This window comes from Thunnus maccoyii, chromosome 5, assembly GCF_910596095.1.
Source record: "Thunnus maccoyii chromosome 5, fThuMac1.1, whole genome shotgun sequence".
Lineage (NCBI taxonomy): Eukaryota > Metazoa > Chordata > Actinopteri > Scombriformes > Scombridae > Thunnus > Thunnus maccoyii.
In genome coordinates this window covers 18855847-18868812 of record NC_056537.1, presented here as the reverse complement: position 1 = coordinate 18868812, position 12966 = coordinate 18855847, and the positions used below count along the sequence as shown (strand labels likewise).

Genomic DNA, 12966 nt, shown 5'->3' with positions numbered 1-12966 from the left:
TGTATTAATATAAATTAACTGATATGTTTCCATATTTCTAGTGATATAATAGAAGTGAGGTTTTGATTGTTTTGATAAATTCTCTAATTTATCAAAGCACACTTTATTATAATTAATTTAATCAGCTCTCTTCATTCAGGCACTCTGTTCAGTATTCCTGTTTTCCAAACTGTTAAATTTTACCAACATGTCTCCAGGTTATTGGTTCAAGAGCAGCACCACCTGCTGCCAGAACAGGAACTAAGCATGTATCACATTTTCATCCGCACTGTCAGCCACACTGTAGTCTGTGAGTTGTTATGTTGGCTGCAGCATAATGGATTTTAAATGAAACAATTCAAAGTGCTGGAGTAGAGCCAAACCAATAGAAATGTGCCTCTATTCAACAAAAGACTGTGCTGCACATCTTTGGAGAAACACTCAATCCTCGCTTTTACTCCTGCAGCGTGTCGGTAAGATCTTCTGAGTTTGCAGGGGGGTTGTTTAGTGATAATGGAAACTGTCCCAAATCTGCTGGATTCACAGGTTCAGATGCCCATTTCATCAAACTCCCACCCAGGTCACTCTCACCTCCCCATAGCTGGATACAAATAATCCACAGCAAAGTGTCCGAGGCTAAATAAAATATAATTCACGGCTGTTTCTACAATAACAGACACTCCAGTTATAGTGAGTATATAAATATGAATGCAGCTGCAAAGGGGTGAAATTTGAGAGCCAGGACACCTTTGTATGACAGCACTGTGAGCCGTCTGACAGGAGATACGAGCTGCTTTTGTCAGCTTTCTCTTGACAATCAAGGAACTGAAAAGAATGTCCAGGGGTGAAAACAAACTGATACTGAGACCATAAAGTCACTCTCAGTTTCACTGTCAGTAGGTGAACATTACTGTCTTACATACAGTAGATACATAGATAGTAGTTTCCCTTACTCTTGGAGGGAGCAACAAAATGAATCATATTTTAGGATTTGTTTTTTGAAACCCTGAACAGGATAAAATGGGAATATATGATGAAAGAATTAATGATTACAGTATCGTCTAGCGGTTTCTTTTCATTCAGTTGTGCAGATCTTGTAGTCCCAAACTTCACCACACAGAGGCATCGAAATGCCACTGTATTCAAAAGGAAAGACGTCTTTCAAACTGGTGCCTTGAAATGCTTTTTCACACTATTTTTTATAAAGAGGGAATCATTCATTTTAACCAAGCTATTGGTTGCTATTGTGAGCATTATGTTGCCCAGCCTGAGAGAGATGACAATAATTATCCTGAAATGATGATCTTTAAAGAGGAATAAACTACAGAATTAATTGAGACTAATTCAATAGCGCCATAAGTAACACAATTATTTTTGCTAAAACTCTATCTCATACATTGTTTTGTTGTGAACCTTTAGGTGCTAATAATCTTCACAGAAACACATTCAGCATGATTGTGCTGTTCTCGTTTAGCACTTGAATGATTGATCTAAAAGAAATAACCTTCTGTGACATCAAAATGTCCTCTGTGAGAAAGTGCACCTCACTACCACCCTCCTCAACCCTTCTGCTGCACTCATTGCACCTGCTTTCAACAGAAATACACTCCCTTCTATGGTTTTCAGACCTTTAATATGTTTTGGTTGTATTTTTGATGTAACGTCTTTCAAAAACAGATTTTGATCCTCGCAAGTCATGCTTTTTTATCTGGACTTTTTTTCTGGATGTCTATAAAAAGAGTGGGTGTCAACAGCAGGTGAAATATAGTGTACAGTATGTGTTCACAAGTAAAGATATAGATGTTGCTCACATTATACTTATAGTACAAGGTTGTGAATGTGTCGAGACGTCTGATTTCCTCTCATGTGTCAAGCAGACTCAACAAAGTTAAGACTGAAACTGAAACTCAGCTTTTCTAATCAGAGCCAAAGCATCTTTGCCTGCAAAGAGATCAGATGGAGGGGGGATAAGTCTGGATAGTGTGGAGGCACACGCACGCACACACACACACACACACACACACACACATAGAGGTCTGTTCTTGTGATAGATGAGTTAATGCACATGTTGGACTGAGTTGAGGCTCACGGTGTTGGAAACTGAGCTTAGAAGGTAATACTACAAACTGCTGAGTCACAGACAGACACAGATATACACTCAGCCCTTTAATTAAGGCTTGAAGCCGCCTCCACATACAGAGCATTCTTTTAATCAGGTTCAGACTCTGAGCTCCTCTTCTGTGTCTCCTTCTTCACAAAAAAAAAGATGTTCTTATGCAAAGAAAATGAGGAGAACAACCAATGCAGAACCACACTACTCTTATTTCCCTCACAGTCACGCCAAGCCTTCTTATGTGGACATTTATACATAAAGGGAAACTAAAACTTGTTCCTGGTTACAGTATTGACTTATCTGCACACACACACACACACACACACACACACTTTGATGTCTGATATCACTGCTCCATGTCAAATAAGTTTGCTCCAGAGTCCAGAGCAGGTTACAGCTTTAGTTTCCAGCCCTCTTGGCTTGTGATCCTTATATACGATGCAAAAAGATACTCACAACCCTCTGTGTCTCATTTCCACCTAATCAGACTGTTTAATCTGAATATTTAGAGCCCTGAAGAGGTAAAACTACACAGAATACCACGAGTAAAAATGAAAGGAAGAAGAAACAGAAGAGGAATGTCCCAAAAAAATGAACATAATTATATATAGAAGAAAAATTATAGTTTCTCTCTTCATCTTATGACCGTTTGGGAGATTGTAACTCCAAGTTGGGAACCAATGGGTTTACAGTATGTGATAATATAAGCAGAAATATACTGCTGCTGTACAAAAGATAGCTGGTTAAATAGAGCGTGCTGTAAAATACTGTACTGTAAAAGAAAATCTTGCAGAGATTTACAGAATGTGTTTTTAATTCCAAACAAGTCAAAAGAGGAGTGATCCCCAATTTTCTGTTTCGTTTTGTTTTTATTGAAATTGAATCTGCTGCTTGTAAACATAAATGCCAGTTTTTATGGTTTATTTTTACAAATGTCACCACAACCTGTCCTGCAACCAAGGCAGAACTTTTAAAAAGGGCACATGAGCTGACAAAGCTTTTACTGTATGTGTAGTTCAGATAAAACATGTGATTTTCTCTGTTGGGTAATAGTCTTTAATGCCAGAACGAAGGCCTATACACTTCATCTCTTATCAGCAAAGTCTTACAGCGAGCTAATTATTGATTGGATAATTGTATTTTATCAGTCTGCAATCAATTTTCTAACAGTGGCACTCATAAGTCAAGGTCTTTATTATTGCTTGAATATGACTGCGTTAGTGTTGGCTTCAGCAGTTCATTTCTAAGTGGGTCAAGCTTACCATGGCCACAAATAGAAGTTCCTCGTGTAAAAAGAAATTAAATCCAATAATAAAAAATCTAAAAGGTCACCTTGACTTCACATATATATTTAAAAAAAAAAACACTATGGTAAAGGTGTTGCACCTCTGTAACTTACATGAGAAGACTGGAGTTCTTGAGGTTTAATTAGGTTGTGGGGTTCATTAGAGGTTAGGTCGTTGTAGGACAGACAATAAGCCTTCCTCCTCCTCCTCCTCCTCCTCTTCCTCCTCCTCCTATCCCTCCTCCCTCGATCAGGCTTTATAAACGAGAAAGCTCAGGTCTTCAGTAGCTCCCTATGTGAGCGTCAATGAGCTCCTGAGTTTCACGTCTCTTTTCCTGTGGATTTCTTCATGAGCGAGACTAAAGGGTCAGAGTGCGGAGGATGCAACAGAAACGACATCAGAGACTGAGGATGCTGTCAATGTCACTCACCTATAAGGGACAATTTACTTGTTAGAAATAACTTCAAATTCGAGAGTTTTTTCAGGAGTTTTACGCAGTTTTTTTCCCTCCTGATCACTTTTATTTTTTTATTTTTATTATAATACTTATAGCAGTTTGGTCTTCTGGGACCCGCCTCCTCCGGGCAGCGCATCTCCACTGCGCCGTCATGTGCGCTCTGCTGCCGGCGTGGCTGTGCCTGCTGCTCGGCCTCCTGCCTCTGGAGATCCAGTCCCGGGCTTTGACTCTGCAGAGCCCCAGTCACAGACACAGGTAGCACCAACTCACCGGACATTTACTGGCTGAAGACAGTATGCTGTTCTACTTGAAGGTGGACAATTTAGAAAATCGAGCAAATTTTAACTTAAAACTTTGGTTAAAGTTTTTATGATGCCCGAGTGAGCTCTCACTAAGTCATGTCCTACAGTAGCAGAAATATGCTGAAATGCTTTAATCTGTTCAGTTCAGTTATGCTATTAGGCTACTTTTGACATTGGCTATAATGAATTGGACACTTAAAGGACAAAAAAACGTTTCCAACAAAATATCAAGATGTGCTATTGATGTTTTAACCCATTAGAGACTTCTAGCGGATTTAGCCTACATACAGTATATCACCCAATAATGGAAATTTGTATTGTGTGTCCAAGACAAATTTCCTTCCGAGGCAATAAAGTCTCATCTTATCTTATCTTATCTTATCTTATCTTAGTGAGTAGTAACTTTACTGTTCTTAAGAAGCCCATTGTCCCCCAGTGGTGCCACATCCATATTCATACAACAGGCCCTCTATGGTCTATTTTGGCTTTGATATCCAATCATTTAATCACAATAAAATAGGCTGTTAAAATAATAAAAAGTCAAGTCAAGCAAAAATGTATATACAGCCAAATTACAATTGTTTTTTAAAAAATCTGAACAATATGTGAAACTCTCCCCCCAATTCAGAGAAGGAAAATGTCCAAAACTACCAAATCAAAAAGCCTTTATTTCATTTGTTTGCCTTTGTTGTGATGGATATAGTGGTTAGTGCTGAAACAATTACTCAATTAGTCGTACAGAACAAAAAAAAGCTTCTTCAGTCAGAGGATTTGCTGCGTTTATTCTTTACTGTGCATCTTATATCTATTTAGACAGTTTAAGACTGTTGGTCTGACTAAACAAGATATTTGAAGACATCACCTCTAGGCATTGTGACGGGCATTTTATAGACTAAATCACTGACTGATATATCAAAAACACAATGAACAGGTTCATTGGTAGGCTAATGAAAATAATCATTAGTTGCAGCACTAATAGAGCATCACTCTGGAGGACATTAAAGGTCTCGCTCTTGTCTCCTGACAGTCATTAATGTGAGAAAAAGGTCCAACAGCAAAATGAGGTAATTCCTCTCAGCAGCAGGAGGTGAGGCAGATCAGAGGTGAGGGTGATTTAGTGGGATTTTGGACAAGGACACATGAGCATACCGAGGGGCCGAGCAGCAAACACGCCACAGACTCAGTAATGCAGATGACAATAACTCACTCACTGGAGGTTGTGATAGTTGTGGATGTGAATGCATCTTGTGACTGAGAGCTGAGAACAGTAGCACACTTTAAAAAAGAAATGTCACATGCAGACTCGGGTATCATCAGTTTATTTTCCAGCAGCCTCTGTGATCTGATCTGAAGACTTTATTATTTGATGACTGTATTATTTGATGTTATCTGTTATCTGTGTGTTTAGAGACAGAGGGTCAAGGGGAGAGTTTGTGGTCTATGAACCTTATGTAACAGAGTTTTCCATCATTTATCCTTTTTATAACAAACTGTGAATGCAGTAAGCCCATAGTTGAAGGGCTACAGTGAATTTTAGTTAAGTTGGATATTTGAATAGTGAAAAGGAGAAATCAAGAGTTACTTCAATAAGTTGAGAAAGCTTTGAAACAATAATGAGCTATTGACATATTATAGCATGTGACATCATATATTTATTTCTGCATACATGTTACACAGCATATTATTTTTTCCATTTTTTCCATTTTTTCTTATTATTGCATTGCAAAGTTTTGTTCTCAGATAGACAGTCAGATGATGTAATGCTGCGATACTGTAAAATGCATTTTCTTTTAAATAAGAAAAAAGGAGCTTTAAGCGCAGCAGGTGTCCACAAAATATCCCTGGCTGATGGGAAAAAGAAGAGAGGATCTCATTGTGATTCAACACTGATGGATGTAACACTCTTGTACTCTTGTAATTTTGGAAAGATAAAGAGAGGAAGAGGGGGAGAAAATAACAAATAGACCCAGTAACAATTACTAGTAGTGAAACGGTGGGGCTCCGATAGGGACAAAAAGTTTTCTTTGCACAAAGTAGTTGTGAGGAGTTACGACAGGAAGCTGTGTGTGTGTATGTGTGTCCAGTTCCTCTGTGAAGAACCACATGCTGGGCTCTAACATGGGAGGAATGTTGGAGAAGCTCCTTTTGCTCTCAGACTCTCCACAGGTCCACAAACTGGACTCTCACACAATCAGCACACACACACATGAGAGAAGGAGAGAGGAAAAACATGAGAGAGAGGTCGAACACAAAGAAGTATTCACCTCGACTCATACTGCCATCATGCAGTGCTGATTACTATGAAACAATTTAAGAACAAACTTATTTCATGATCCTCTTTGTGGCAGAACCAAATCTTGTGATATAGAGCAGTTGTATCAATAAAAACATAAAACAGCAAAGCTCCTCAGCTAAAAAGATGCATGCATGCAGATGCCACGTGGGAGGTAGTTGGGCCTCTGGCTCCTATAGAGTTACAAACTCTCAAACATCACAATCAGTATCTGATCAGGCCTGGTAATGTTTTAAAAACTGTGGATTCCTAACATTTTTGATAGCACTGACAGTGAATCTCATTAAAGCTGGCATTAAGATGAAGTTTTTTGTGCTCTTTGTGACAACTGTTCAACCTAAAAGCATAGACTTTTCATTTAAATGTCACATCTTTGACACATGCAGATACTTTCATTAGTTCATTGCTGTATGTCAGAGCAGCTGCAGCCCACCTGTATTGGTTGTGCTACGTAGAGAATGGCAAGCAGTTCAGTGGCCTACATTTACTTGTTCTGGGAAGCTTCTCTTCGCCAAGTGGCTTTCCCTCCAGAGACAACTGTGTTCTAACCCTCACCACAGGTGGCCTTTTAACTGTGTATGTGTGTGCATGTGTGTGTGTGTGTGTGTGTGTGTGTGAGAGAGAGAGATAAAGATAAATGCACCCACTGCAGGTGTGTGCATGCAGGTGTAGAGCAGGAAAGTGAGTTTTTGCATATATAATGTGTATTCATGTATTTTTGTTGATAAGCTGTGTTTGTTGCCAGGCAGTCACATGTCACTTGCACGTGTATGCCCACTAATGCACCGCCAACTAACATTATGCCAGTGTGTGGGTGTGTGTGTGTGTTTGTGTATGTGTGTGTTTTCCAGAGCTGCCAGAGCTCAGCATCCATTAAAAAGAAGTGAACACTAATAGAGTTAGGGCAATGCCACAAGTGAGTTAGTCAGTGAGTGAGTATACGTGAATAAGTGAATGAATGAGTGTGTGCGCGTGTGTTGGCAGTGAGAGCCCAAGGTGTCCAGCCAGAAGAGTGATCAGAATACCAGTCAGGATTACTTACAGGATAAAGATCATATGGTATTTTGGCCCACTTTTCACACTAAACAAACAAAAACATTATCTTGATCCGTCGACTCGCCTCCCCTTATTCTTTGTTTCTCGTCTCATGAATAGCCGACATGAAAGTATGAGTGTGCACACAGAAGCATACACGCACATAAAGTGATTTTCTATTTTGCAGGACAGTTGCACATCATGGGGTTGGCATAGTAGCTGAGTGCTGGTGACATAGTATCTGCAGTATTCTTATGCACAACCAATACAATAAAAAATGCACATTATTATAGTTGTTGTGATTTGAATAGGTCTAATCTTATCTACCTTTCCTAGAATATAAAATCAAATAAACATAAATAGTTTCAGCAATACTCATTAACATAATACCATGCTAATGCCAGAGTAATACATTACATTTAGAGGGAGAAAGACTGAATATATTTCCATTCAAATGCCACTTAAATCTCAACCAACTCCTCTAACAACACCAAAACCCATATTTAAGCAGGTTTTAAGTACATGTGTACTGCAATAGATTGTGAATAGATGATGGATTGTGCTGCAACATGTGTAAACACATTACTAACACAGTTAAGTTTAGTTATTATTTAGATAAGAGTTGGTTATATATGTCCCAGAGTTATGCCCCAAATTCCAGTGTCTTTATTTAACCACTCAGTCTTGTCAGCAACACAAAATGACACGAGTAAATATATGACTGTGTTATTGTTTTGAGCCTGCTTAACAATCTACAGAGACTGAAAGCACTGAGTGCTCTTTGACCTCAGCTACTTATATTATTCTACACTCAGTATTGCATCATTTCTGACCGGTCACATGGTCAAACAGACCGGCTCTGAACTCCTGAACATCTGAGAGCGAGTGGGCATGAATGAAAAAGAAAAAAGGTATTGCAGTGACGTGAGAAAAAAAAAGTAAGGCTAGACAGCAGGGAGGTGAGAGAGAAAGTACTACTTGAGAAGTGGCAGTGTAGGGGCCTCTTACTGCTGCCTACATTGTGCTCTGTTTTTGTCACTCTCTTGCTCTGTTTCTTCCTCTGCTGCTGTTAGATACTGTTGTTGATTAACTGGATATTTATCTTTTAGCTGTGCTGATGATGGAACAGATGTAGTGTCAGTCGGTTCAAACCACTTTGGGCCGGTTGGGTGCAGGAAAGGCAGACCCTCAAGGGGTCGCTAGCTTATATTTGAGAGTCTTGGTCCAAACTTTCAATAATTGACTAAAAGACATGTAAGGAAACAACTCATCACTCTTTAACTGTATTGTGCAGGTCCACGTGAAGATGAGTAAGCAGTACTCAGCCAAGTGTCTCAAGTGTTTCAAAGGAACACTTTGACATTTTGAGGAATGTGCATGTTTGTTGTTTTAACCAGAGTCAGATGAGAGCATCGATATCAGTTTCAGTTTTATTACAATATCAGTATTGACTGTATTGGACCCAAAACACATGCAGGGTGCCTCTCGAGGTGGTAGTGTAATCTTGAGCTGCTCACTGACCCTCGTGATGGCAACGTCTCACTCGAATTTGTGCCCTTTCAAATCTTAATTGTTCTTTCTGTGCCTACCATGTGACCACAGAGAATCAGGAGAAAAAGATGGAGGAACAGCCACCAAATCCAAGGCAGGCAGCAGGTTCGCATATTATCCTCTCCCACCTCTGAGATGTAGTAATAAAAATGGCAGTACACAACTTTTTCAAGGCCCTTGAAATAAAATCAGTGACAATGTGGAAGAAAGGGGAAACATCTCTAAATATAAAGAATACTTCATGTCCGCATTTATCTTTTTATTTATCTGTTACATGTTGTGTATTTAGAAAGTGCTTTTTTGACTGTGAAAGTAATATGTTGTGGAATTGTGGTATGTGGAATATGTTTAGGAGGGGTTAGAGAAGTTTCTATTGACCTTTAGATTTTTTTTTTTTTCGCTCTAAATTCGTCACAGATCCACTGTGGCTGTAGTGAATCCATTTTGCTCTGCATAAGAGCTTTTTTAAACCCGTTATTTCAAGTCTATGGGTAGGAACATGTGAAACACACAAAATAAAAAAATTAGGCGGAATATCACTGTTATTGATTGCACATATTTTGTTATTAGGTGCTGGTGTTAAAAGTCTCTATGACACTTTTCTAGTTAGGTGGCACTGGGCCAATAAGTTTAATAATGAATTCTGTAGCTAACCACTTGTTGTCGCACCCAACCTACAGAGCATCTGGTGATACATTTTTTAATGCTGTTTCACCTTGTTGTTGTATATTCTGTGGGGTGGCACAACCAGTTTTCTGCAGGTATGTTTTATGCTCTGATAGGTGTGTTGACTTAAAGAAGACACACCAATAATAAGAATAATGTGATATGCAAGCTAGTTTATGATGAGTAACAACAGACACACACACACTTACACACCCTATCAGATGCAGAGATAGTACAGCTGGATAAGTCAGCTACAGAAGTAGAAACTCACCTGTTCACCACCCTCTGTCTATCTCTCCTTCTATCTTTCCTTCTCACTTTCTCTCTCAATCCTGTCTTTCTCTGTTTTCTTACTGGTAAAAAAAAAAAAAAAAAGATGAGACCACAGATTGAGTACCGCAGACATTCCTGCAGTACAAGCCTGACTTCCTGTGAGGCATTTCATCTCATCTTAGCGATCCACTTACACTAAGAAACCCAAGCAGGCGACAGGCGCATGACTGCGCAGCATCATATGTGAATAGGCTGAGTGTGTGTTGTGCTGCCTTGTATCTAAACATTTCTCTCTCTTTCTCTGTTTCTCTGCATCACAGGCTCAATTCACCCAAAACCTGTAAATACCCAAAGTCTTCTTACACCGCCATCATGCCTACTGCGTCTGATCTCACTGTTGTCCTTGACAACCACATCACCCAGGGAGACAGACATATCATCTGGAGGGCCCTCCTGCACAAAGAGCCCCCGGCGGGGTTATCTGAACTGTTGCTTGACCAGAATGACAGCGTGCTACAGGAAGCGCCAGTCTGGCAGCGAGGGTCACGAGGTCGTCGTCATGCCATCAACGGTGGTGGAAGAGGCCACGGCCATCTGATGAGGGTGGGGTGCGTCCTGGGCACCTGTCAGGTTCAGAACCTCAGCCACCGTCTCTACCAGCTGATCGGACAGAGCGGGAGGGAAGACTCCTCCCCCATCAACCCTCGCAGTCCTCACAGCTACGGCTAACACGAAGACGCCTTGGATGAAAACTTTTGTTAGAGTTAATCTACAGTCTCACAGATACCAGGTCCTGTTTTTCATCAGTGATAAAATTAGGGCACAAATAAGCCTTTAGTGTCAGTCAGTGGTGTGTCATCTGATCTCAGCTGCATTATTGTTAAAGGATCATTCTGGTTTATTACAACATTTCTTAAATAATTCAGCACCCATCTATACATACTGGGGTTGAGAGCATTGATTCATTATATAATAATCAATTTGACCATAATTGTTGTTGGTAAGAATGAAATTATACTCATCAATTAAATTGCTGAGATCTGGGAATGTAGCAACATCGACAAGAGACGCAAGCTGGGAACTGTTTTTTTTTATGATTATATTGGACATTTTTATGTCTTTATTTGTCGCAGCAGTCGAGTGAGATGACAGTGAGAGAGAGACTGGGGGTGACGTGCAACAAATGTCCCTTGCCAAAATCAAACCATGGATGTTGTGGTTTTGTGGCTTAACCAGTAGCCTACCAAGATGCGCTGATGAGCTAGGAAGTAAAGTCTGAGAAAATAATTCTATTTCAGTTTGGGTTTGAGAAATATATAAAACTCAGGTGTGGAGTTTACAAGATGTGGGCTTGTATCCGGCTGGAAGTTGAATACTAAAACACCGGAGTACCCCTTTAAACAAACCTCCAAGTTAGCGAAACTTCTTTGGAAGAGAAAACAAAGGCAAACAACAAAATTATTAACCAAAGTATCCGTTTTAAACATCCATCAGTTTACTTGGGTCCTGCTATACTCACCATAGTCTGATCATCTGACTGAGAAGAAACATTAGATTTTGTTGCCCCATCACATTTTGCTGTAGCGATGTTGCCGTGCTCCTGAATCTTAGCAATTACTTTGGTGAGTAGAAGGCTATCACATAACCAATAGACAATAGATTACCAAAACTGTTGAAATAACAGTTGTAGTAAAATTGAATTATACTTTACTTTTGTGGTGTGGCACTTATCCAGTGACATGTGCATACATGAAAAACTGTGAACCAGAGAAGCCTCCGTCAAACTGGCCTACCGGACTATCGTCACCATTGTTGATCCTACTGATCTGAACTTTCCTGAGCTCAGAGTTAATCCACCCTCGTCTCTTAAAAGCACCCTCATCTCTGTGCAAACAAGTAGCTTTACATCAGCACGGACAGAAACCAAGAATATCCTCCAATCAAACCCAGTTAACCCTTCACCCAAAACCCTGCAGTGCGCACAATCAGCCAAAATAACCACTAACCCTAATCCATGATCTGTCTGTGTACGTCTTAGCTTGTCTTTACTCCATTAACAACTGAACCAGAGACAGGACATCCATTCAGCAGATGGCTTTTTGACCTGTAAACTGTTAATCTGCAATGCTTCAGCTTGATTTTTGCTGCTTCAAAGTCTGTTTTTGGAGCCTTAATAGGTTTAATCATTTGTTAATCAAATGTTAATCATTTGTTAAGCCTTATAGTTGTTGTATGCCTTTCACCTGTCCAAATTAAGCATCACTGTGAATGTTGACTATCAAAGTGTTATGTGAGGCTTTATAGTCCCCTACTTTTCTGTGTTAGTTGAGAGTTTGAGTAGTTGTTCTCACAGGTTAAATGTTTATTAGGAATGCATGAAAGCACTTTATTTTTCCTTACATTGAGTATGACTTGAATTTTTAAAATGTGTTATTTAACTTTAAATTAATGAGACCACTTTGCTGTAAATGTCCCACTTCACTAAATCTTCATGTTCATGTTGTGCAAGCCCCTTCAAGTGTCCTTTTGTAAACTATCTTTTAGTCTTTACAACAGCAGCATTGTGTAATAAAACTCCAGTCAAACACTCACATGTTTTTTATCTGTCTAACAACAGTTTGAGATGCAAGTGTGACCATTTACATAATAATAATACCTGTATAGTGATTAATGATTGGACGATTTATCTCACACTATCTTAATGAAAATGATTATTAATCTGGGCTCCCACACACTTTAGGAAGCCCACGAGAGTCAACGATAAGGAAAGTGAAAAGTCCAAACGACTGCCACCAAATTTGTCAAGTTCATCACATTACATACTGTACGTCTGTTCTACCTTGTGTCTATATGTGTGTACATACGTTGCACCCCCAAAGTAACCCAAAACACGTCCATCTTAATTTTTACAACTTTTAATGACAAGGCCTACAGTTCAGTACAAACTACTTTTTCCTTTAGCCTAAACACAGCATCTCTCACAGGTTTTTTTAAAGGGAACATAACATGCT

General features: G+C 39.5%; 1 protein-coding gene across 3 annotated transcripts; it reads left to right on the top strand.

Moving 5' to 3' along the window:
- Positions 1 to 3657: 3657 nt before the first annotated feature.
- On the top strand, positions 3658 to 12524 carry adm2b (adrenomedullin 2b). Of its 3 annotated transcripts, XM_042412239.1 has the most exons (3): positions 3658 to 4090; positions 9068 to 9121; positions 10276 to 12524. In XM_042412239.1, the coding sequence occupies exons 1-3, from the start codon at positions 3987 to 3989 to the stop codon at positions 10682 to 10684; spliced, it is 567 nt and encodes a 188-aa protein (XP_042268173.1). In that variant the 5' UTR covers positions 3658 to 3986; the 3' UTR covers positions 10685 to 12524. The 3 variants fall into 3 exon arrangements, 2 of the variants coding, with proteins under 2 accessions (XP_042268173.1, XP_042268174.1); XM_042412240.1 differs by lacking the exon at positions 9068 to 9121; XR_006096258.1 differs by lacking the exon at positions 9068 to 9121 and having other exon boundaries at positions 4081 to 4148; positions 10276 to 10327.
- Positions 12525 to 12966: the final 442 nt, after the last annotated feature.

Excerpts from the sequence above, each read along its gene's own strand:
- adm2b (XM_042412239.1), top strand. The coding sequence starts at position 3,987 with ATGTGCGCTCTGCTGCCGGCGTGGCTGTGCCTGCTGCTCGGCCTCCTG. Across the intron at positions 4,091-9,067 it reads AGCCCCAGTCACAGACACAG|AGAATCAGGAGAAAAAGATG; the intron begins GTAGCACCAACT and ends ATGTGACCACAG. Across the intron at positions 9,122-10,275 it reads AAATCCAAGGCAGGCAGCAG|GCTCAATTCACCCAAAACCT; the intron begins GTTCGCATATTA and ends TCTGCATCACAG.